The 23,811-nt window shown below is 50.6% G+C and overlaps 1 protein-coding gene across 4 annotated transcripts in view; it reads left to right on the forward strand.

Moving 5' to 3' along the window:
• Window positions 1-4,093: 4,093 nt before the first annotated feature.
• Window positions 4,094-23,811, forward strand: part of Slc25a48 (solute carrier family 25 member 48) — a 36,908-nt gene continuing 17,190 nt past the window's right edge. The window contains exons 1-4 of one of the 4 annotated variants that reach the window (XM_013119326.3): window positions 4,094-4,547; window positions 8,014-8,057; window positions 11,220-11,291; window positions 13,486-13,744. In XM_013119326.3, the coding sequence (XP_012974780.1) occupies window positions 4,502-4,547; window positions 8,014-8,057; window positions 11,220-11,291; window positions 13,486-13,744 (421 nt within the window). In that variant the 5' untranslated portion in view covers window positions 4,094-4,501. Of the gene's footprint in view, window positions 4,548-4,846; window positions 5,023-8,013; window positions 8,058-11,219; window positions 11,292-13,485; window positions 13,745-23,811 lie in introns of those variants that run through there. The other 3 variants (XM_013119328.3, XM_013119327.3, XM_040756064.1) reach the window with 3 other exon arrangements.

Below are 23,811 nucleotides of genomic sequence, written 5' to 3' on the forward strand. Positions count from 1 at the left end.
GAGATGATTCACAGTGATGATGGAGAAGATGCATAGTGATGATATAGAAGATGCATACAGTGATCATGGAGAAGATGTGCAGGGATGATGGAGAAGATGCACACAGTGATGATGGAGAAGATGCACACAGTGATGATGGAGAAGATGCACACAGTGATGATGTAGGAGATGTACAGAGATGAAGATGTAGGAGATGCACACAGTGATGAAGAATAAGATGATCACAGTGATGATGGGGAAGATGCACAAAGTGTTGATGATGGAAAGGTGCACAGTTACGTTGGAGAAGATGCAGAGAGTGATGATGGAGAAGATGCACACAGTGATGATGGAGAAGAAGCACACAGTGATGATGGAGAAGATGCACACAGTGATGATGGAGAAGATGCACAGATATGATGCAGAAGATGCACACTGTGATAATGGAGAAGATGCACACAGTGATGTTGGAGAAGATGCACACAGTGATAATGGAGAAGATGCACAAAGATGATGGAGAAGGTGCACACTGTGATAATGGAGAAGATGCACACAGTGATGTTGGAGAAGATGCACAGTGATGATGGAGAGGTTGCAGACAGTGGTGATGGAGAAGATGCACACAATGATGATGGAGAAGAAGCACAGTGATGATGTTGAAGATGCACACAGTGATTATGGAGAAGATGAACAGAGTGATGATGGCGAAGATTCACAGTGCTGATTGTGACGATGCACAGTGATGATGGAATAGATGCACACATTGATGATGGAAAAGATGCACACAGTGATGATTGAGACGATGCACACAGTGAGGACAGAAAAGGTGTAAACAGTGATGATTGAGAAGATGCACAGTGATGATGGAGAATATGCACACAATGAAGAAGATGCACACAGTGATGATGGGGAAGATGTGCAGTGACCATGGAGGAGATGACCAGTGATGATGATGGAGAAGATCCACAGTGATAATGGAGAAGATGCAGACAGTAATGATGGAGTAGGCGCAGAGTGATGATGATGGAGAACATGCACACCGTGGTGATGGAGAAGATGGAGATTGATGATGGAGAAGATGCACACAGTGTTGATGGAGAACATGCACACGGTGATGATGGAGAAGTTGCACAGTGATGATGGAGAGGATGCAGACAGTGATAATGGAGAAGATGCACAGTGATGATGAAGAAGTTGCACAGTGATGATGCAGAAGATGCACAGTGATGATGGAAAAGATGCACACATTGATATTGTAAAAGATGCACATAGTGATGATTGAGAGGATGCACACAGTGATGATGGAGAAGAAGCACAGTGATGATGGAGAAGATGCACACATTGTTGATGGAAAACATGCACACGGTGCTGATGTAGAAGATGCATTGTGATGATGGAGAAGATGCAGACAGTGATGATGGAGACGATGCAGACAGTGATGATGGGCAAGATGCACACAATGAAGAAGATGCACACAATGAAGAAGATGCACACAGTGATGATGGGGAAGATGGGTAGTGATCATGGAGAAGATGGGCAGTGATGATGGAGAAGATTCACTGTGATGATGGAGAAGATGCACACAGTGATGATGCAGAAGATCACAGTGATGATGGAGAAGATGCACACAATTAAGAAGATGCACACAGTTATGGTGGGGAATATGCGCAGTGATCAGGGAGGAGATGCGCAGTGATGATGATGGAGAAGATCCACAGTGATGATGGAGAAGATGCAGATAGTGATGATGGAGTAGATGCAGAGTGATGATAATGGAGAAGATGCAGATAGTGATGATGGAGTAGATGCAGAGTGATGATAATGGAGAAGATGTACACAGTGATGTTGGAGAAGATGCACAGTGATGATGGAGAAGATGCACACAGTGATGATGGAGAAGATGCAAACAGTGATAATGCAGAAGATGCACACTGTGATGATATAGAAGATGCTCAGTGATGATGGAGAAGATGCACAGTGATTATGATGGAGAAGATGCACAGTGATGATGGAGAAGATGCACAGTGATGATGGGGAAGATGCACACAGTGACGGGTACCCATCGCAGCTCTGCCCTAGAAACCAAAGCCCCTGCATGTAATGTCACGGTTGACCTGATACAATGTCATTTGTTGGATGGAGCAGAAGTCTGAAACCATCGTTAGGAGCCAACTTTTTCTTTCAGGATGTCACATTTTTTGCTATTAGGGTGTTTAAATTTATTGAATGAGGCTCATCTCTATTATCAAAGTTCAGTTGACTGTAATGCTTGTCCTACCTAGATAACAATCACAGCTAGCATGTTTAAACCCTGGGTTTGCATCCTTATTAATATCCACCACCAAACAACCAAATCCATACACATACTCCTCGTGGCACCCCCTGGATTAGTGTTTGCTTGAGTCTCACTGCCATGTGTGTCCATACAGTCTTCTGCCCCCAGTCGGATGGAGAAGTGTGTGAAAAGCCCACAGCATCCTCTAGCTGAGGCAGTGCCAGCAGTGTGTGTGATCAGAGTTTCGTAAGGACAGTGGAGAGGTGTGTGCCTTGAGGTAGGTGGCTGACAGAGCAGGACTGGGGCCTGTGGGCTTCCTGAAGTAGAGCCATGTCTTTCCAGAGCTCTGGCTGAGTAGAGTGAGGGTATCTGTGATTTAGGTTCTGGTAGCTGCTACTAAGGAAGAATGCTCCCTGCCATATCTCCTTAGCTCCAGGCAGGTTCTGGAGGGCATTTCCAGCCTTGTCCTCGCTGTTCTGAAGGCTGGCCAGGGTGAGCTGCGCTCTCCTGCTCTGCTGTGATGGTCTCTGAAGCCTCACTTACATAGAAGGTTCTGCAGAGCTACTTACTGATCCCCCAGAGTGTTGTGACTGGAGAGATGGGATGTTGCAGATTGAAATCCAAAATTATCTGCTGTTCCTCAAACCATCTTTTTACCATCCATATCTGTATCTGACTAACAACCCTTGGGCTATCTGGTAAACTTCTGCACTGTGTTGAGACCACTGACTTCTACCAACACATAAGCCAAGAGAGCATCAGAGAGCGTCCGTGGCCTGGAGCAGTTTCCCGTGCTTTACTGCAGCCTGCCTGCTGGAAACATTTGTTCCCTGCACAGTGAGGAGGCTCTTATGGCAATTCAGGGGTGCCCAATCAGGCCAGGCCTGTCTGTAGGAGGGTACTGTGTGTCCACATCACAGGAGGCTGTAGGGCTTTCCCTTCTGGGTAGGGTTTTCCTGGGCTTTCCCCTGTGGAAGACAACCCCAGGGGATTAATTTGGAATCTGTTCTCAGACTGGGATCCAGCCATGTTCATGCTCTGCGTTGGCCACTTTGCTGAAGGACTACCATTTCTGTGTGAAATATACATAGAAGTATATGCACACTTTATACTGTAAGCATAAATGGCTCTCCTGGCCTGTGAAGTGGGGTCCACAGACTTGCTAAGGTCTCAGGAGGGGGCTTCAGTTAAGTGCAGGATAACCTTGGTCTTACTGGGAGCTGGCTTGAGGCTGATTTCTGGGCAAGGTGCCTCCCATACCTTATTCGATTTACTCACTGATATATGGGACTCTCGACCCAGGCCATGCAGACAGTGTGTGGCCAGGAGGAGGAGGTGAGGCTTTCAACCCAGGGCATGTGGACGGTGTGTGACACAAAGGAGGAGGGGCAGTCTCTTCACTGGAGAACTGGTTTGGAAAATTGTGTGTACTCCATCACATAGCGAAATGGTCCATGACTTTCAACCAGCCTGACAAAGCATTAAGAATTTCTGATTTGTAGATGCTGTTCAGTTACAGTTTGTGTGCGTGCATGCATGTGTGTGTGTGTGTTGATGAGAAGAGGGCCTCAGGTGTCCTCCTCTGCTTTCCACTCAGCAATCCTCCTGTCTCTGGGACTCTCCATCCCCCAACTCTGACGCTACAACCACCTAACCGTGCCAAGCGTTTTTGTGGGTCCTGGGAACCCAAACTCAGGTCCTCGTGCTTTCATGGCAAGTGCTCTTTCCCGCTAACCCTTCACCCCAAACCTCCAGTTAGTTGTTGCAGGGCTGTTTGCCCTTCAACACAGCTGGGAGTCTTGCCAGGTGAGTCCTCTGACAGGCAGCCTGTGGTGTTTGTAAAGCCTCCGCCTTCCCTCTTCAGAACAGCTTTGCAAACATGTCCTAAACAGATGCTGGCACCTCTGGCTGCCACTTTCACCTGGAAGGCCCCTGAGGCTGTGTTGTTGGGAAGAGCCAGTGAGGGTGGTGGCCGGGGAATTCCCCTGATGACTGGGGCAGCCAGCCTCCTGGCTCCGAGTGAATGCTGTGCCTTTAAGATCCTCTGGGGGGCGGGTTGTCAGCTGCCCGCCCCCATTCGCGGACTGCTCAAGCGCGGGTGGCTGGAACACTGAATTTGGAGAAGAACCTGCAGGGTTATAGAGTCGCCTGAGTGTGTGTGGACCCGGGCCATGCCCGGCATGCACTGAACAGAAAGGACAGAGGTTTCCCCGGCTGCAGGAGGGCAAGGCACATGTCACCTAGGCCATGGGCAACTTCCAGCTGGAAGATTTCGCAGCGGGCTGGATTGGAGGTGAGTGTGCTTTTGGAGGTGAGCGGTGAGCATGCTTGGGAAAGAACAGCACCCCACAGCCCACACCCTTTCCAGGGCGGCCCTGTTTGTACATGGTGTTCTCAGTGTGCTGGGTTTCGTCACGAAGTCCCAAGTGGGCTATGCCTGCAGCACCCGCAATCCCTAGCCCAGTCCGCTTGGCTGGTCCTGATGTCCCAACTAGCCTCTGAAGCAAAGCTTTTAAGATTCACAGCCATTTCCTGGAGCTTCTGATTTGCCTCAATGTCAGGCCCCAAGGAACTTAGATTTCGTAATGATTAAACTGCTGGTCAGGGCATACAACCATTGGAGCCACTCAGTGTGTGCACACCCTTCAGTGACCCGGGCACACCTGCGTTTGGAGACGTGTCTCCAAGAAATTTGTGCTTAGGTTGGCATTCGGCTTGGCTCCTGAATCCGGGTCTCAGGGTGGCCAAGAACCTGGACTTTAGATCAGGTTGGTCTCAAGGGCCTCGCCCCCAGAGGGAGTGGAGCCGTGGGGCAGGGAGTGGAGTACTATGGTGCATTTGCCCAAGACAGAGAGAGGGATCCCTGTGGTTGGGCGCTGTCACCTGTCAGTCCTTGCTGTCTTCAGTGCCCTCATCTCTGCCTCTTCTGGACCCTTTGCTCCCTTTGCTGAGGAGTCACTACGCTCACCATCATTTTACCATAGCAATGCAAAAGTGGAATGGTTAGCAAAATGACAGTCTCTGAATAAAGCCCAAGCCCACCCTCTGCTTGCTGTGTGTGAGGTCCCTGTCACATGCCTTGTCTTCCTGGATGACACTGTGCAACAGAATCTCACCACAATGCCCTCCACGTTTGTCTGGAGCCCCGCAGATTTTCCAAGCTCTGCAGACTGCTGCCCTGGCACCCCACTCTTTATTTTGCACCCCTGGAGATGCTTGTCCATGGCTCTGGGCTGCTGCTCCGGACCTGAGCTTGTCTTCCCCCCACTTTGAGGGGAGACAGCGACACCCGGGGAGCTAAGGTCCCACCTCTGGGCTGGACCAGCAGAGCGAGGCTTTGGCTACTAATCAACTCCGTGTGGCTCACTTAGTTCAGGGGAGAGTGGAGGATGAAGAAGACAGGAGGTTCTAGACCAGGCAACAGGTCCTAGACAGGTGCCTGGCTTGTTGAGCCACCTCTGACAGAGGTGCTGTCTTTTTTTCATCAGTATGGTGGAGGAATTTGTCCTGGGAAAACAAAAACCCTGTGTGAATGTCAGTTGCTAGGGATCACAAAGGCTTCTTCGTCTAGATGACTTTGAGACAGCCTTACACAAGTATGTATGTAGCCCCGTGTTCTCTCTCTCTCTCTCTCTCTCTCTCTCTCTCTCTCTCTCTCTCTCTCTCTCTCTCTCTCTCTCTCTCTCTCTCTCTCTCGTCCCTTTCCCCTCACCCTCCTCCTCCTTACACATTCAATTGTCACTCCGAATTCCTCTCCCCACAGTCCTGGAACCCATTAGCTTATTTTCTGTCTTTATGACTTAGCCTATTCTCCATGATTCATTTAAATAAAGTTGTATAACATGTTTGCCTTTTGTGTCTGGCCCCTCTCACTTAGCACAGTATTTTTTTAAGGCTGACTCACGCCGCAGCAGGGGCCAGCACTCCATTCCTACCTGTTTTGTGACTTTACCTGGGGAGATATGAACAAATGTAGCTGCTCACCCCCAGATAGAGCATTGATGACAGACCGAAGAAATGATTCCATCCAAGTCTAGCTCAACAGGCTGGTGAGTTTACTAGAGTTACTTTCAGGAGTGTAGGCAAGGGTTGGTTACAGGGGCATGGTTGACTCAAGGACAGCTGCAGCACTGAAAAGCCCACCCCAGCGTGACGGACAGCTCCGAAAAGCTGCCGCACACCTGGTCTCAGCGTAGCCGGATGGTCTCCTGCTGATCTCAGTGTAGCTGGACGGTCTCCTCTCTCCAGCAGCCCTGCTGTTACATAACTTCAGGAAGAAGACCTTGTAAGTCTTAACAAGTTTCAGGAAGTTCTGGGACTTGTAAGTTTTACTTCCTGAGTCTTAAGGACCCTTCTTTCAGGTTGGGATGTTTCCGTTAGGCGGGAATGGCTACAAAGACTACTTAAGGCTAACTAGCAACCCATCGTCATGAGCCACATTTATTCACCGAATGTCACTTGGGGAACATTGTGTGTTCCCACCCTTGGTCCCCGGTGATGAATGCTGTGGTGACCAGGGTGTGCCTGTTTGAGTCCTTGAGTCTTAGGGATATACGTAGGATCGGAAATGCTGAGTCAGGCAGCAGTTCTGTGTCTAACCTTTTTGAGGAATGATCGGTTTTCCGCAGCAGGAACGCTGCTTCACGTTGCCGCCAACAAACGTGCAGGGTCCTCAGGGCTGGGGAGACAGCTCAGAAGTGAAGCATCTGCTCCTCTCTCCCACCCGGCGCAGTTTCAAGTGTCCGTCCGTGTGCTCACAGTCACCCGCCCATCTGTGCAATTCCAGGGACCCACACAGCCTCCTCTAGCCTCCATGGCACTGCATGCATGTGCTGCACATACAAACATGAGTTCCAATTTCTTAGCCAGGCGATGGTGGCGCAGGCCTTTAATCCCAGCGCTCGGGAGGCAGAGGCAGGTGGATCTCTGTGAGTTCGAGGCCAGCCTGGTCTATAGAGCAAGTTCTAGGAAAGCCAGAGCTACACAGAGAAACCCTGTCTTGAAAAAACGAACAAAAATCCAGTTTCTTTGTATCTTTGTCAACACTTTTTATTTATTTTCCTGTTTTAGACATTGCAGCCGTCCTAGTGGATGTGAAATTTCATTATTATTTTGATTTGCATTTCCCCGGTGACCAATGATGTTGTGTATATATGTTCACGTACTGTTGGCCATTGACATATCTTCTTCAGAGATGTCAATCATGGTCACTTAAACAATGTTTCAGGTGTAAGAGTTCTCTGTGTGTTCTGGATCTGAGACCCTTAACAGACAGGTGATTTATAAGCAATATCTGCAATTTTTTAAGCCATCTGCCTTCACTTTCATGAGAGGATCTGTCATGATGTCTAGTTCACCTGTTATTTTTTCTTTTGTTGTTTGTGCTTTCTGTATTGTAACTGCAAATGTTACAAAACCCAGGTTGTTTTCCATATATACGTACCCAGGTATATTTCCCACACATTTGTGTCTTTTATGGTTTTAGCCCTTTGGTCTATTTTGGATAAATGTTTGTGTGTAGTGTGAGAGGCAGGGTCTAACTCCACTCCTCGGCACATGGGTATCTAGTTGTCTCTGAGGCCCAGGGTTGAGTCTGCTCTCTCTGCCTTCCTCAGTAGCTGGACCAGGCCCATGCACTGGACGACCTCTCTAGCAATGCACGGCTAGCATGGCTTCCACTCTCAACCTCCTCTAGGGGATGGCAGGACAACCCAGGAGTTCAGGGTTTGGGTGACCGGATGTTGTTCTTGGACCTACAGGTGCGGCCAGTGTCATTGTGGGCTACCCTCTGGATACAGTCAAGGTACGGTAGCTGCGTTTTCATGACCTCTTGGGAATTTACCTGCCTCTCCCTGATCTCCAGGGACTCTCCAGCCCAAGGCAGGCCCTCTGCTGACCTGGAGATGTGATGTCAGGAGACTTGCTTTATTTCCTTCATTGTCCCCTGTCTGCCTGCAGGATCTTGTGACTTGGTGAGGAAGGTGCTGGGCATGATGACTGTCCTCCTCCAAGTACCTAGGGATGGCAACTGTCCTCCTCCAAGTACCTGGGGATGGTGACTGTCCTCCTCCAAGTACCTAGGGATGGCAACTGTCCTCCTCCAAGTACCTGGGGATGGTGACTGTCCACCTCCAAGTACCTGGGGATGGTGACTGTCCTCCCCCAAGTACCTGGGGATGGTGACTGTCCTCCTCCAAGTACCTGGGGATGGTGACTGTCCTCCTTTAAGTACCTGAAAGCTGAACAATCAGGAAGGATTTCAGATATGAAATGGGGTCCAAGCTTAGCATGTGAGACTGGGTTTCCGGCCATTGGAAAACATCTGCCAGACAGAGGGAACAGCATGGGGAGGGGGTGCTGAGGTAGGGGCCCTAGGTAGGGACCATGCTTGGCAAAGACCAGTAAGACCGGTTTTGCTGATGCACGTGGATCTATGTTACAACTGTGGACTCAAATCCAGGCCAGTCAGCACCCAGTCCTTAGGGCCTTGACTGTCAGGTTGGAAGAATTTGAAAAGGCACACAGGGTACGAGGACTCTAGAGTCAGCACAGCCATCCTGATAGTCGCAGGTACCCCCAAAGGAGTAGGGGAGCTTGTCTCAGGTTGTATCATGAGAAACAGGAAAGAAGGAAGGAAGGAAGGAAGGAAGGAAGGAAGGAAGGAAGGAAGGAAGGAGATGCCACAAGAGGACAGTCTGAGTCCCAGCTGTCCCACACGAGACCTATCCATGGTGAGCAGGATCGAGCCATGCCCCAGAAACAGACACCAATAGTGCTCCGGCCATTCCTAAAACTGCCTGAACTGCGCACACAGGAAAGTCTGGAGCTTGACTCAGGTGTCTGCAATTTTCTTTTCTCTCTGTCTTCCTCTGCATTCGACAATGGCCCCTCCTCGGTCAGGACGAGGCTTACTCCTGCTGTACACCTCTCCAGGGTGGGGCTCAGCCGCTGTCCTCTCTCTGGTCAGGAGGGCACCGTCTGCTCCTGCCACCCCACCGGCTCACAATCTCCGTGTCCTTCCCAGTCTACTCCCCAGCAGGCTCCTCTGTCAGTCAACACCATGGCGTCAATTGGCAGGCGGCACAATTCAAGCCGGAAATCATGGGCTGTGGCACTTCACGGGCCACAGGTCTCTAAACCCTGATTCAGGAAATCCCTGCTTGCGTAGCCTGTTAGAGCAGGGCTTAGTTTACTCCGCCTTTCGGGGTAACTGTGGGAATGTTGTTCCTGACACGCGGTGGGCACTCTCAACTGGGAGCTGTGACTTTAATATTGGTGTAAATTAATCTTCTCCCCAGGTTCCACGACATTTTAACCAAATTCAGTGTTTTTTTAAAAAACCCCAAATGTAAGCAGTATACATTCATTTCTCTTCGGGGGCAATATGGAGACCCCTCAGTAATACTGACCATGTACTCACCGAGCATGTTCCTCTGTGTCACAGCAAGAAATGTGCCATTGCTTCTCTAGTTGACGGGATAAAAGTAAACTTATAACGAGTTATTCCTGAATAGGGTGTGAGAAACGGACCATAAAAAGGTGGTTGGGGTTTAGTTTCTTGGTGTGCTGTAGTAAATTACCCCAGGTTGGTGGAAATTGGTGCTGGAGAGATGGCCTGGTGGTTAGGAGCACTGGTTGCTCTTCTAAAGGACGTGGGTTCAATCCCATAAGCACCCAAATGAGGAGGTTCGTAACCATCTGTAACGTTCCAGGGGGATCTGATGTCCTCTTCTGGCCTCCACGGTAGCTGCTCACACATGGTTCACAGATAAACACGCAGGCAAAACACTCATACGCATAACTAAAAACAAACAAATCCTAAAAAAAACACAGAAATTGATTCTCTTGCAGTCAGGAAGCATGAAGCAAAGCCAAGGTGTTGGACCCTTCTGGGGGATCTCAGGGTTTCGGCCCCATCCTCCCTCCAGGCTGGTGCTGCTGTGGCAGTTCTGATCACGGCTTCACCACTCCAACAGCTCTGCCTTCACACGGCCTGTGTTTCTTGCCAACGAGTTGCCTCCTTTCTAAGGACACGGGACACTGGATTCATGCCATTAGGGAAGCAAGTTCCCCTGCTCCCGACATAGGCAAGCCTTCCCCCACCTCAACACACCCTGGGGGAAAAAAAGCTAACACCCTCTTCCTCCCATTCCACTCTGCGTCTTGGAAAACCCCTTCCTGTGACGAGACCCGGGCTGCTACAGCAGGGCAAGGTGGACTCAGGTGCCGTCTATGTCCCTGCTGCTGAGGGCTGTATGCTGAGGACCCTGGAACAGGACTCCTCATCTTCAGATGCATCCATCCAAGGGCTGGGCCGAAGCTGGATGGATTGTGGGGAGAATACAGGCTCTCAGCCAGGCTAGGTCTGGGAGGGCTTGGAGCGGAGTGGAGAGCAGGATAAGGAGGCCAATCCCTACCCCCAAAGTGTCCTGGAAATAGGTAGCATTTGATAGGGGGCCCAGGAGAGTTTTAAACAGAGTGAACAAGATTGAAGTTATTTTGAGAAAAACCAGCACGGCTGTGGTGTAGAGGGACGCACTGGACCAAGGCCTTGTCCGGGTGAGAAAGTGGCAAAGACTAGAAAGATAGGAAAATGAGCAGGTGTCCCCAAAGACATTTAGAAGTCTGGAGTGATGGACAGTAGAAGGTAAGATAGAGAAAATACTTGTTTTTGTTTTCTTTTGTTTTGTACTTAAGAAGCAGGCCTCCTAAATCCACAGCCATCATCGTTACACAGCTAGCTGCCCTGGGTCATTCTCTGACTCAGAGCAGGTTCTGCTCTGTGGGGGTGGCTGGGTGACTATCAGAGCCCGTGTCCCCGAAGAGCACGTGGCAGCAGGCTGGTCAGGACTGAGCCTGGTCCCCCTCCCCGACTGGGTCGCTTGCTGCAGGGCCTGTCCCTTTGGGCGTCTTGGGGGGGCTGTGACTTGTCTCAGTGTGTCTCTGCCCTTGCCTTTCCCCACAGACTCGCCTGCAGGCTGGCGTTGGCTACAGGAACACATTCAGCTGTATCCGCATGGTGTACAAGAGGGAGAGCGTAAGTGTCCTGGGGCGGGTGGAGGGTGCCTGCCAGGGTCTCCCACGGACTGCGGTCCAGGTCACACCCCTGCGCCAGCACAGCAGGCGTGAGACGGCTTGTTCCTGCTTATCTATCCCTGCTTTCTCACTTTGTACCGTATGGTGAATGCTAACCTTACCTCAGCTTACCCCCTGGTCACCTAGTGCATCCCGGGGAGAAACTGGTTTTGTGTGAGCTCTATGGAGCAGCTCTGAGGACTTTAGAACGACGGTATGGAAAGTTTCGGTGCAAACAAGCCCCACTGTTAGCTCTCAAAACAATGACTGCCGGGAAAGATGAGTTGCAACAGATTTCCCTTCATCCGGATGCAGAACCTCCCCCGCGTGACCGAGGAGCTGATTTTCAAATAGGAAATGGGATGTTTGGTTTTTTTGTTGTTGTTGTTGTTGTTTTTTGTAACATCATCTCCCTTTTTAAGAATTAGTGGGTCTCTTTCTAAGACTACCCGTTTGGGAATCTGAAACAAGGAAATTAGATTGAGGATGAGGTGAGCTAATTTAAAGAAACTGTCAAATGCAGTTTGTGGCGGCTCTGCAACGTTTCTCTGCGTCCTGGAGATGCACCCAGTGTGACTGTTTGTGTCACAGGCCCCATCGTAGCTAATGCTCCAGCCTCTTGCAAGTGTCAGCAGAGAAGGTCATCTTGACTGCCAGTATGGCTTTACCTGTCTCGATTGGCCACTCTGAACTCAGGACGAGTGTTGCCAACCTCATAGTCGGTGTTCCAAGGCAATGGGTGTGATTCCCCAGTCTCCTGAAAGATGGCCGTTGACTCCTCTGTTTTGGCTTCCATCCCCTGCAGTACTTGCCAGTCAGGGTTCTCACTGCCACGGCTCTGCTGGGGACTTCAGGTGGTGTTTCTGAGGCAGTGTCACTCAGCGAACCAAGTTAAAGAGGAAGAGCCTGAAACAAGACGTGCGTGTGTGCGTGCGTGCGTGCACACATGTGTGTGGGGTGTCCTGCCCTGTCAGGACCACCAGTTTGTGGCATAGCTTTGCACGTTTTCAGTTTGCGAGCTGGCCTCCTGGAACTTCCTCATCTTTGGCACAGGCGTACTGTTAAACTTTCCAACGGCTCTGGAATTTTCCAGTTTCCTTGGAGCAGCTGTGGTCTTACTGAGAACACAGTTGTAGAGGAGAACCTGACCCCATCAAGAAGCATTACTCCTCAGCTGCCCCTCCTCATTCTCCCCTTCTTTCCTTCTGCGTGTGTGTGTGTGTGTGTGTGTGTGTGTGTGCATATGTGTGTGTGCATATGTGGTATGTGTGCATGTGTATATGTATGTTCATATATGTGTGTATTTATATGTGTCTCTGTGTGGAGGGGGGGTCCCATTCTGAGATGCTGCCACCTGCAGGCTGTCCTGGGCACCCTTGGGAGACTTGGTGAGTCTCCCACACACAGACTTAGTGAGTTGTACTGCGCTGCCTGTCAGTTTGTCAGTACCCCCACCCCACCCCTATCCTCACCTGCCCTACCCCAGGCCATGAGCTCAGTGAAGGTGAAGACTGTTTTGTTATTGGTGTACCCCAGGGCTCGACGCGCAGAAATCAGTGTGTATGTGTGTGTGTGTGTGTGTGTGTGTGTGTGAGAGAGAGAGAGAGAGAGAGAGAGAGAGAGAGAGAGAGAGAGAGAGAGAGAGAGCTTGAGTGGCAAGAGAGGAGGTGTGTGGGTACTCCAGCATCACGGCTACTCCTCAGGGCTCCTCAGATGCTCCACAGTCATGGCCTGACTTACTGATTTATTTCCAGCTCCAGACACTGATGTTTGGGACACACACACACACACACATACTCACGCACGCACGCATGCACGCACGCACGCGCGCGCACACACACACACACACACACCATCTTAGCATCATATATGATGCCAAGACTGCATTGTGTAGAAGGCTCATCCTTAGGTCTGTGATGACTGCCTGGGTTGCACGTGGCCTTCCTCCTCTGTCTTTTCCGTGTCATCTAGACCCTCTTGGGGATCTTCTGTGGTACACTGGGCAATCGACTCTGGATGTCTCTGGCGTGCATTACCTGATGCTTCCTGGAGGGAGGCCCAGAGCATCAGGGGAGTCCCACACCTGGTACACAGATGGAGACCCCAGGGGAGTGGCTTGGCCTCACACTGCCTCCCGCTGGGTCCCCTTGCCACAGGTGTTCGGCTTCTTCAAGGGCATGTCCTTCCCCCTGGCCAGCATTGCGGTCTACAACTCAGTGGTGTTTGGGGTTTTCAGTAACACAGAACGGTTCCTCAGCCAGCACCGCTGTGGGGAGCCAGAGGCTGACCCTGGCCGAAGTCTGTCTGACCTACTCCTGGCTAGCATGGTGGCTGGTATGGTCTCCGTCGGGCTGGGAGGGCCCGTGGACCTCGTCAAGATCCGACTACAGATGCAAACACAGCCGTTTCGGGAAGGTAAGAGACCACTGGAGGGAAATCTAATGCTGAGGACCTGTGACATTTTCCCACTTGGCTGGAGCTGGGGTGTCATTGTCCATAGCCTTGTTAGGGAGCAAGGCCACGCCCCCCACCCTGTTCACTAAGTGCCATCTGTCTCTCCTTTTCTCTTCTTGAGAGTTCTCCATCCTGCTCTTGAAAGTGGCTCTGACGGAGGAGGAAGGAGAGGAGGGGCTCACGCTGTGTCAGCTTTGCTGGAACTGGGTGCCGGAGGAGGCGTATTCCAGGGCCTGGGAGTTTTGTTCCTGGTCGTTTCACTGATTTTTACCATCCTCCCAGATGAGATGTTGCCCTCTCCCTGCCTCAGTTTCCATTTCTGTGGGAAGGCGGGGCTGGATCCCTGGTCTTTCCTGCCCTTTTTTTGCTGGTAGCCTTCGGAATGGTTGCCGGGTGACTGCTGTGCTTGCTGAAGCTGGGGTTCAGCTGTGTGACGCCACGGGAGTCCCACCAGCTGACTCAGGAGCATCCTGGCCCAGTCTATAGCTCCCTGTCCAGGTAGTGTCTAGTGCAGGCCCCAGGCCCTCTGAGATCGAGGCTGATGCTCACCACTGGGCACAGGGAGGGTCTGCTGCCCTGCGTACCCGAGGATGCATGTCTCTCTCCAGTACACAAAGTCAGCATTGGGATAGAGGAGATGCAGAACCAAGGCGGAGCCACCAGGGAGGCATGGAGCAGGTCCATCCCCCAGGCGCGAAAGCAAGGGTCTGGGGGACGTCTCACGAGCAGGCATCCTGCCCTGAGCTAGCCATTCACGCTCTGCTGTCTGCGTCAGAAAAGCTCTCTAGTCTAAAATGGGGCGGGGGGGGCGCTCGACTCTCCTCACTGGTCCAGATGGTGGGAGACAGTCAAGGAAGACACACATCTCCAGCCTGATTTATTTATCTGCTCATCTTTGAGAGAAGATCTCGCTATGTTATCCAAGGCCTGGGACTTGTAACCTCTCTGCCTCAGCCTCCTAGGCTGGGATTACAGGTCTCAGACACCAAGCCCAGGAGTAAGCGAGGTTTCTTGATGGGATCTGATGCCATCCTGTCTTAACTTCTCCTTCCAGCATCTGCCCTGTGGAGAGCGCAGGGATGGGCGAGGGATAAAGCCTGAGCCATGGGAGAGGGGTTGTGTGTCAGAAGGCCTGGCCTGGCTGGAAGTGTCTAGAGAGGAGGAAGGTGGGAGTCAGCTAGGGAAATGAATGGACCCTAAAGGGACTCAAGGCTGGGTGATGAGCTGTGGCATGTTAGGTGGGCATGGGTACCATCTATGCCCCTGATGCGTAAAGCGTTCAGGGCTCTATGCTGGGGACCCTGGAAAGGACTCCATCTGCCTCATTTTCAGATGCATCCATCCAAGGGCTGGGCAGAAGCTGGGTGGATTATGGGGAGAATACAGGCTCTCAGCCAGGCTAGGTCTGGGAGGCCTTGGAGCAGAGTGGCAAGAAGGGTATAAGAAGGCCTTGAAGGACAGGAGCATACACCAGTTAAAAATATTGGAGAGGGCCACCCAGGCTGTCTTCACCTGGAGTGCATGGTCCACCAGAGTCAGGACCCTTTGGCTCTACCCATCTAGGAAGTTCAGCTCTTTCTAGCATGCTACCTCCGAGGTAATCACTTCGACCAGTGGGAACACAGAGACCAAGAGTTCCTAACCCCAGGTGAGGCATTACAGGAGGGCTGGGCTTCCCTGACCATGTCTGTATGAGCAGCTGGCTCTGGGCATCTCTGACCAAACTTGGGTGAGCACCTTCTTCTGGGCTTCCCTGTCCCCACACCTGTGTGAGCACCATAGATGAACTGCCACATGAAGTTCATGTGCAGGAGGCAAGCCCCCCGGGAGCCCAAAGAGGCCTCTGTAAGTGTCTGGAGGGCTGGCAAAGCTCTAGTCCTCAGAGCCTATGTCCAGGTCTTAGATGATAGCAGAGACATAGAGAGCTTACCTGAGTGAGGGGAGGGAGAGTCCAGGCCGGATTGTGGGTACCACCTCAGCAATGCCCACAAGTCCACTGAGTTTGGGCTCAGATGGGTCACAACCTTGGGGCCACATAGTGCGGAGCCCTGTAATACATTAGACTCAGTGGTGGATTCCTGCTTGGCTGATCTTCACAACAGCCTGATGTCTGGGGAAGCTGAAGCCCACAGGTCTCAGATCCTGGCGTCTCCGCCCTAGCTGGTGGTCCAGCAGAGATAATAGCACAGGTTTCACTCTGAGCCCATGGGTGCACTTCTGACTTACAGAAGCTAAGGCTATAGCGACCTTGTAACTCCTGTCCATGCAGGACTTTGAACATAATCTTCACATACAAAGCTTCAGACTTCAGGGAAGAGCTAGGCTAGGAGTGTGTCTCCAAAATACTGCTCATGATGGGCCCAGTTCCCAGTTCCTGGACCCTGAAAGGGGCCCGAGTCAGATGAGTCAGGCTATTCACAGGAACATCCTCCTGTTCACCTCTTATCATGGCAGCTTACGACGAGGCCTCGGGTGACCACAAATGTCAGAGGGACTCTGAAGAATGGTTGTGGGAGGCAGAGCGTCACCAGATAGGACTCTCTCTAGAAAAGGAGGAAGGATGTGGTCTTCAATAACTTGCTTCTTAAGAACTGTCTAGGCTAGAAAGAGAACTTTCAGTCACTTGAGGCCAAGGAGGCAACGTCAGACAGGTCCTAGGAAGTGCTCCCTCTCCCATGTGGTTGAGACACAGCCTTCCTTCCTGGCTTCAGTTTTCCTCTTCTGATTGAAACTTCTACTCAGGACACACCTCACTGCATGCCTCCCTGTGTTTCTGAAAAAACCACAGCCCAGGACAACGGGGCAGCACCGGTACCTGAAAGCAGCAAGAGCAGACAGGGCTGTGGCGACCCACATGGTGTCCTTCCAAGGGGACAGCCATGACACTGTTCCCACATTGCTTGCTGTCCTGTGGCCTGATGCGTTTGGAGACTCTGATTTTTTGTTTTTTTAGGACGAGACAGAAAGCTGGACTTTACTGTAAGATATCACAGTTGAAAAATATCAGGTACTCCAATTACAAGTCAACTCAGTGAGACCACCCTGTGGCCTGACGTGTGCAAGGCCAGGGATGACTGCATGCTTGTGGTCTCGGCTGCGGGTCACTTGTGACCCTGATGTGATGAACATGATGAAGCCAGGGATGACGGCAGGTCTCGGCTGCAGGTCAGGCCCTCATGAACCATGGCTTTTCTGACCTGAGCATTTGCAGGAAGTGTGGGCACCACTTGTGAGATCTCCTTTGGTTTGTGGTTTTATTCCAAAGTCGCCAGTCCACTTCCAGAGCAAATGTGACATGTGAGAGGTGGCCTGACATTCCGAAGCCAGTTGCCAGATGACTGTGTTCTCTACTTTAGGAAATGTGACAGGTTTGGAGGTCACAGCGAGGTGGCTCAGCTCATCTCTTTGGGGGAGCCCATGGCTTCCTCCTGAATGTGTGTTGGTGGTCCCTTGGCTGAAAGCTGACCAGAACACTGAGTATGCCCTGTCACCAGTAGACACACACTGGACTCATCAAGGTGTTTCCTTTTGCTGATCTTAACAGATTTTAAGAGAATCCACCCAGATTAGACACAATTGTACATCCTCTGGTTCTTCCCAGAGAAACAGACACATCTCCTGTGTTATTCAAACAGCACAGGCATTTGTTTAAAATAGGTGTGATACTTCAAGCGGAAGTGCACTGTTCCCTCAAACACAAGTACACACATGTGTACATGCTTGCACGCACACGGGCAGGGCCAGTATCCTGTGGTAAGAATCCCACTTCTGGAGTTAGGTTGCCAGTGGCTGAGAAAGTCAGGATGAATCACCTGGTGCCACCAAGCCTCAGATGGGTCCCTTCACAGCTAGGACAGAATGGATGTCCCTGAAGCCTTCAGCACAGTGTCTGAAATTGTGAAATAATTGTCACCTGTATGGCTGGTAACTGTGCTATTTAGAAGCCTCCCTGCTGGTGGCCACTTAAGCCTGGCTGCACGCAGTCTGTCTTCGTCCCCAAACAGTGAAGTTATTAGCCAACTTTTTTAGATAAAGAACTGCCTTCATTAGGGTAACTTCCTTCAATGCGTGGGCTCTTTGATTCATGACTGGGCCCGACCAAGGGTGTGGCCATTTTTAAGATTCTTGATACGCATTGTGAAACCATGATGCCTTGCCCTTTTGCGGTGGCAGTTGCTGAAGTTGAAAGGGAGTTCCCTTCCAGCCAGCAGCCAGGGCCATTGCATGGTGTACAGCGTTTAACTCACCTCCAGACTCTCCCAGCTCGCCAGAGCTCGTCTCCTGGGGCCCCTGGCCCTTGGTAAGCATGTAGGAAAGGCTTGGGTTCTTTCAGATGTGCCCCTCACTGTGAAGAAACATGCTTTCCCTTCAGCCTTATTACTCGCATGAGTGAGCCCACCTGGCTGCCCTATTGGGCCTGACTAGAAATAGGAGCCGGGTGCTGAGGGCAGCAATCTCCCTGTTGTCACATCCATTTGCATCCTAGAGGCAGGTGGCCAGTGAGGCTCTCCTCTGCCTGGACACTCTTGGGTCTGCACGGCCACTGAAACACTAAGGTGCAGCTCCCGAGGCCCGTATGTGGCAGAAGGAGGCTGGCAGACTGGAGGAGACTCAGCATTGGCCACGACCCCAGTCATCTCCAGGCCCAGCTGGAGGCAAGCGTGCTATGTTCTGCCCATTGGCATTGGCTCTGGGACTCAGTCCATCCTTCACAACACTTTCTGAGCTCCTCTGAGCCACTCAGAGTGGATAAAGCAGAGGTGTAGGGTGCGCAGCCTTCAGGAACTCTGGTCTTGGGGTAGTCACACATGTAACATGTCAAGGGCCCTCTCTGGAACCCCAGACTCTGGCTTTGCGGACGGGGAAGGCTCCCCGAGAGGCAGCAGCCATGATGAGCTCTCTGTAGGCTGAGAAGGATTCAAAAGTCTGGGGTGGGGGTGTTTTTCACATTGAGGAAGTGAGGTAGCGTGATGGTCAGTGGCAGGGTGAGAAGTCTGGACGGGCAGGGACTTGGGGAGGTGAGGGTGAGTTGGGAGGAGCTTAGATTTCTTAGCAGAGGATGGGGTGAGAGTCTAGCCCACAGTGGAGCAGCGTGGACCCTAGAGCGAGCACTCCAGAGTTGTATCATGGGAAGATAGAGCCGGCCTTAGGATGAAACACGTGGTGATAGGAAGGGCAGGATGGGTAGACTGAGGCGAGGCGGCTGCTGCCCTAGCCCAGGGTCCACACTCTCGGAACAGAAAGCAGTGACGGATCTGATGCACTGACGGTGCAGGACCAACAGGCCAAGCGTGAGGAGGGAAGCGTGTCAGAACTGACCCAGGATTCAAAGCTGGGTGGGCAAAGAGGGACTACAGTGTCTGGCGGGCAGGAGCTGTCAACGGCTACTGCCCAGGCTCCTGCTCCGGAGCCTGGCCGTCGGGCTTGAGTGCCAACAGAGTACGTTTGGCTGGGCTGGGCTGTAGGAGGTGCGTGTGAGAGCAGCTGGTGGTGTCAGGCTGGAGAAGGAGCAGGAAGCATGGGAGCTGAACGTGCTGGGTGTAGGATCTTGGGTTGGGTGACTCAGTTTGTTCCCCCCGCTGTTCGAGGTGACGCAGGTAATTAGCTGTGCTACTCTGTGGCATCTAGGAGCAGAAAGAACTCTGAGACACGGGTCACCGAAGTGTGGCGGCGGGGGTGTTTTGCAGGGGAGTTAATAATTTAGGGAAGATATGGGGTAGGGAAGGGAAAGGAGGAAATACGGAGAGGATTTTGAGGGTGAGTGGAAGCACGCTGGTGGCTTGATGGACTCAATGCCGTCACAGGGAAGACACTGTAGCTGGAATGAGGTGGGGGTGGGGCAGAATGTAGCTGGGGTTGGAGGAGATGGCCCGGCTTTTGAACTTGCCAGTAGGGGATGAGTTGTGCGGAATGATGAGCGGAAGAGGACAGCTGAGGGGTTGATCGACCCCCTTGTGGGGTCACCTATAAGATATCTATGATTCATAATAGCAAAATTGCAGTTATGTATAGTAATGTACGTTAAGTGGTAATGAACTGATTGTATGGTTGGGGGTCACCAGAACATGAGGAACTGTATTAAAGGGCCACAGCGTTAGGGAGGTTGAGAACTGCTCCAGGAAATTTGGGCATTTTTAGGTCACAAAGCCAGGAAGAGACCTGTTCTCTTGCTTCACTGGGTCCTTAGAGGTCCCCAGTTGGGAACGACCAGTGCTCATGTGGTCCTGAGTGCATCCGTTTCTCTTTCCCAGCATGGCTAGATGTGTGGCTACCAAAACACCACACACACACACACACACACACACACACACACACACACACACACGCACACACGTACACCACATATGTACACTTTGCAGATACCACACTTGCATAACACACACGTGCACACACACACACACCACTTGCACACCTCACACTCCACTCTTCTCCAGGCATGTTGAGAAGAACAGCAGGCCTTCCCCGATTTCCTAAGTTCGGGAATTACTAATGATAGCTCCATTCTCTTCCCAGCTAAAGGAACTATGAGAACACGAAACCCTGGGAACACAAGAGACACAAAAACCCAGAGATGTTCCCGGACTTTGTACCCCACCTATGCTTCTCTAGGAGGTTCTGAGTTGCCAAAGGGAAATGAAGGGCGGGGCTCTGGCAGCCTAGAAGTGGAGGGAGGAGGTTTGTAGAGAGGCTATGCACATAGTCACTCACCAAACGTAATATGTAATATGCCTTTGTTAAAGTTACATGCATTGGAGGTCCATCATGGTGTTTATTTTTTGTTTTTAATCAATGGACAAGACTAAGTGTTGTCCTGACTTCTAGACTTGATATCAGTCTTGAACAATCTTGCTCCCAGATCTCCCACAGGTTTGACTGCAGGCAACAAGGTTGACAGGTGTGTCCTTTCGGGAATCCAGACTCCCATCAGAGCAGGGCAGTACCCGTAGGAACGGTTACTATTTCCCTAGAGCGGAGTGCAGTCTCACAGCAGGCATTTCGGCGATGTGTGTTTGTGACATTGTCTAAGTCACAAAGCCAAGGAAGTGAGCTGGCCGTTCATCTCTGCCCCCACTTAATAGATGAGGAAACAAAGTCCAGTGAGGTTCAGTCCCTTGCACATGGTTGTACAGCAGATAGCAACTGAACTGGATCCCACATCCTGGCCTGCTTATAATGCAGGGCTCTTTCTATGGCAGCCCTGGCTCTTTTGGAGCCCCCCCCCGAGCCTGGGGAAATAGATTGTCTCTAGCAAAGAGTGTGCCAGCTGAGAAGTCCCTGAGCATGTGATCTGAAGGGCCTGCCAGCCTGCTGATGCCCAAACCCAGCCCAAGGTGGGCATAACCAGTTTGTCTGTCCCAGGGAATGCCACCATGGTATTGGATGCCTGTTACCTTAGACCTGTGGATGAAAACATGACTTAGGGGGATTTTAGCCTCTAGGCCAAAGTATTAGAGCTCAGGGTGCTACATGGTGACTGATGGGAACTCCTCTTGATCTCTGGAAGAAAGCTCCAGAACCTGCTCAGCAGCTGCGTATTGACAGGCGTAGCTTTCTCTAGTTCCTGCCGTAGCTGCTGAGCTGACAAGTGTGATGCAAAGTCTTCATCCTGTTAGGCCTTTGTGACCTTGGCCTAGCCGTTGTTAGTACTGTGATGTATTTTTCTGTGGGCCCAGACTTGTAACATCTGCAGCTGATAGCATGCTTCTCAGTCCCAACGTGAATTGTGCAGCCACTGAACTTGTGAGGTGATCCCCAAACAACCAGTGCCCCAGAGGCGGTCTGCTTCTCGGTGCGTGCCTCCTCGATGGTATCATGGTGTTCTTTAGCCTTGAGCATCAGGAGAGCAGTGCAGCTGTGGCGGCCACAGAGGTTTGCTGCAAATATAGGAAATGGTTTTCACGGTCGGCGTGGTTTCAGAGGTGTCCGCAATTGCCAGGCTCACCAACTATGCACCTAAGAGCTAAGCTTTTCAGTAAGTGTAAATTTAGAAACAAACTGATTAAGAAGAAGGAGGAGGCAGTCTCTGGGGTCTCAGGAGAAGGAGGCGAGACAGACAGGGAAGAAACACGGGAGTGGGGTCACTTCAGTGTAAGAACAAGGAAACCTCAGGCACGCCCTGCTCGAGAATGTTCTGCAAGAAGAGACTGGCTGTTTTCCTCCTGTGTGTCGGTGTCATAAAAAAAAAAAAAAAAAACAGCTAAAGACTGTGGACATGCCATAGATGGAAAGACTAGATTTCTTCCTGGAGGAGAAAAAAACGCTATAAAGGATGTCATGAGGTCAAATGACAGCTTCGTTATAGATCGCAGATTAGATAAAGGTCTAATCAGTGTAGAGTTTGAACCTGATCACTAAGGTTAGCAAGACGACATCTCAAACCTTAGGAAATACGTTCAGCAGTATTTAGGGTTAGACATTCAGTGCGCGCAGCCCACCCTGGAATAGTTCATAAAATAAAGTTGTGTAGCCAGGGAGAGCTGCTGTTTAGGCGGTGGGACTAAAGGCCAGGTGCACCGTGGATAGAAAGCCTAGGGAATCAGTTAATCAGTTCTGAAGTCTTGGGCTCTAAGTGTGTGCTTGGGCTGCGTTAGGCTGAGGCCAGGGGAGCCTGGGGCAGAAGTTCCCACCCCTCGCCTGTGCTACTGCAGAGTGAGAGCTGGATCAGGAAGGGGGGGAGGGGGAGCTGCCAATGCTCTGGACTGAGGCTGACACACTCAGCACAGTTGCACCAGAAGCTCATCCTGAAAGGGAGTTTGTGTGAATTCTCCTGGGCAACACATACTCCAAAATCTGCTTTTGTAGCTTTGAAGTGTAATTGTAAATTGCACTTTCTCCAGGAAACATCGCAGTAGGGAAAGAACTCAAAACCCATCCCACGAAGGGAGAAACACTAACTGATGTAGTGTTTTTGATCTAATGGGCTTTTTGTATATTGTATTTATTTTTTGTTACTTTGAGCCTTTGTTAATTTGTAGTCTTCACTCTTATATGATTTTGTCATGTTCATCTTGGGCAATTGCTTGATTAGGTTTTACTATTGTTCTGTGTTTCCCACCGGTCCTAGTGCCAACCGTCTATTGTTCTTTTCGTGAACAGCCCAGGATGGTCTTCCATTCCTGTTTCATCTTTTCTCTTTAATTCCCTGCACTTCCTGTTTTTACTTCTTAACTCTAGCCTTCCGTAGCTCTAAAAATCTTTGAGCTCCATGGGCCACAAAACTATCCCAGCTTCCCCTTCTTGGCTACTTTTCCATTTCAGCTTTTTTTTTTCTCAGCTGATGTAACACTGCTACCCAGCCTACTTCTGTCTCCTACTAATTGTAGCAACCAATACTCCTGTAGGTGCCGTGTAACCCTTGTCCTTTTGCTCCTGGATACTTACTGAAGTCAAAGGGATGGTTACTTTCAGCTGTCCAGTACGACATTGGCGTCGTGGTCCTATCCGACTGCTGTGGTTGTTTCTGTGGTTCATGTTCGTGGAGTATCATAGGGGACCATACTGTGCCTTATGCACATGAATTGAAAGTTTTACCGCTAAGCTGTATACTCTACTCTACCATAATCTAGCTTACTTTGGACATTACAGATAATTCAGCGGGAATAACACAGTTGATAACATCCAGTCAGTACAACAGAATGCACAAATGCGTAAGTCAGAGCACAATACATAAGAAGAAAGAAAATCACAACAATGATGGATCTCAATGAGAGAGCATCGGCATTAAGTCCCAGATAAAGAATTCAAAGGGAGGATTGTAATTAAACTATCAAATAATTGAAATAGAATCAAATAAATAAATAAATGGAATAAGAGAGTCAACCAGGATTTGACATAGAAACTCAATAAAGAGATTAAAAATACTGAATGCAAATAAAATTGAAATTTAAGAAATAGAAGTTCATCCGCTCAGAGGAACAGATGGGAGAGGTGGGGGTGAGCTGGAGGAGAGGAGGAAGAGGGAACTGGGATTGGAATGTAAAAACAAATTGATTTAAAAATTTCAAAAAAAAAGAAATAGAAGTTCAGTA

Source organism: Mesocricetus auratus, unplaced genomic scaffold, assembly GCF_017639785.1.
Source record: "Mesocricetus auratus isolate SY011 unplaced genomic scaffold, BCM_Maur_2.0 Super-Scaffold_100013, whole genome shotgun sequence".
NCBI classification, from domain to species: Eukaryota; Metazoa; Chordata; class Mammalia; order Rodentia; family Cricetidae; genus Mesocricetus; species Mesocricetus auratus.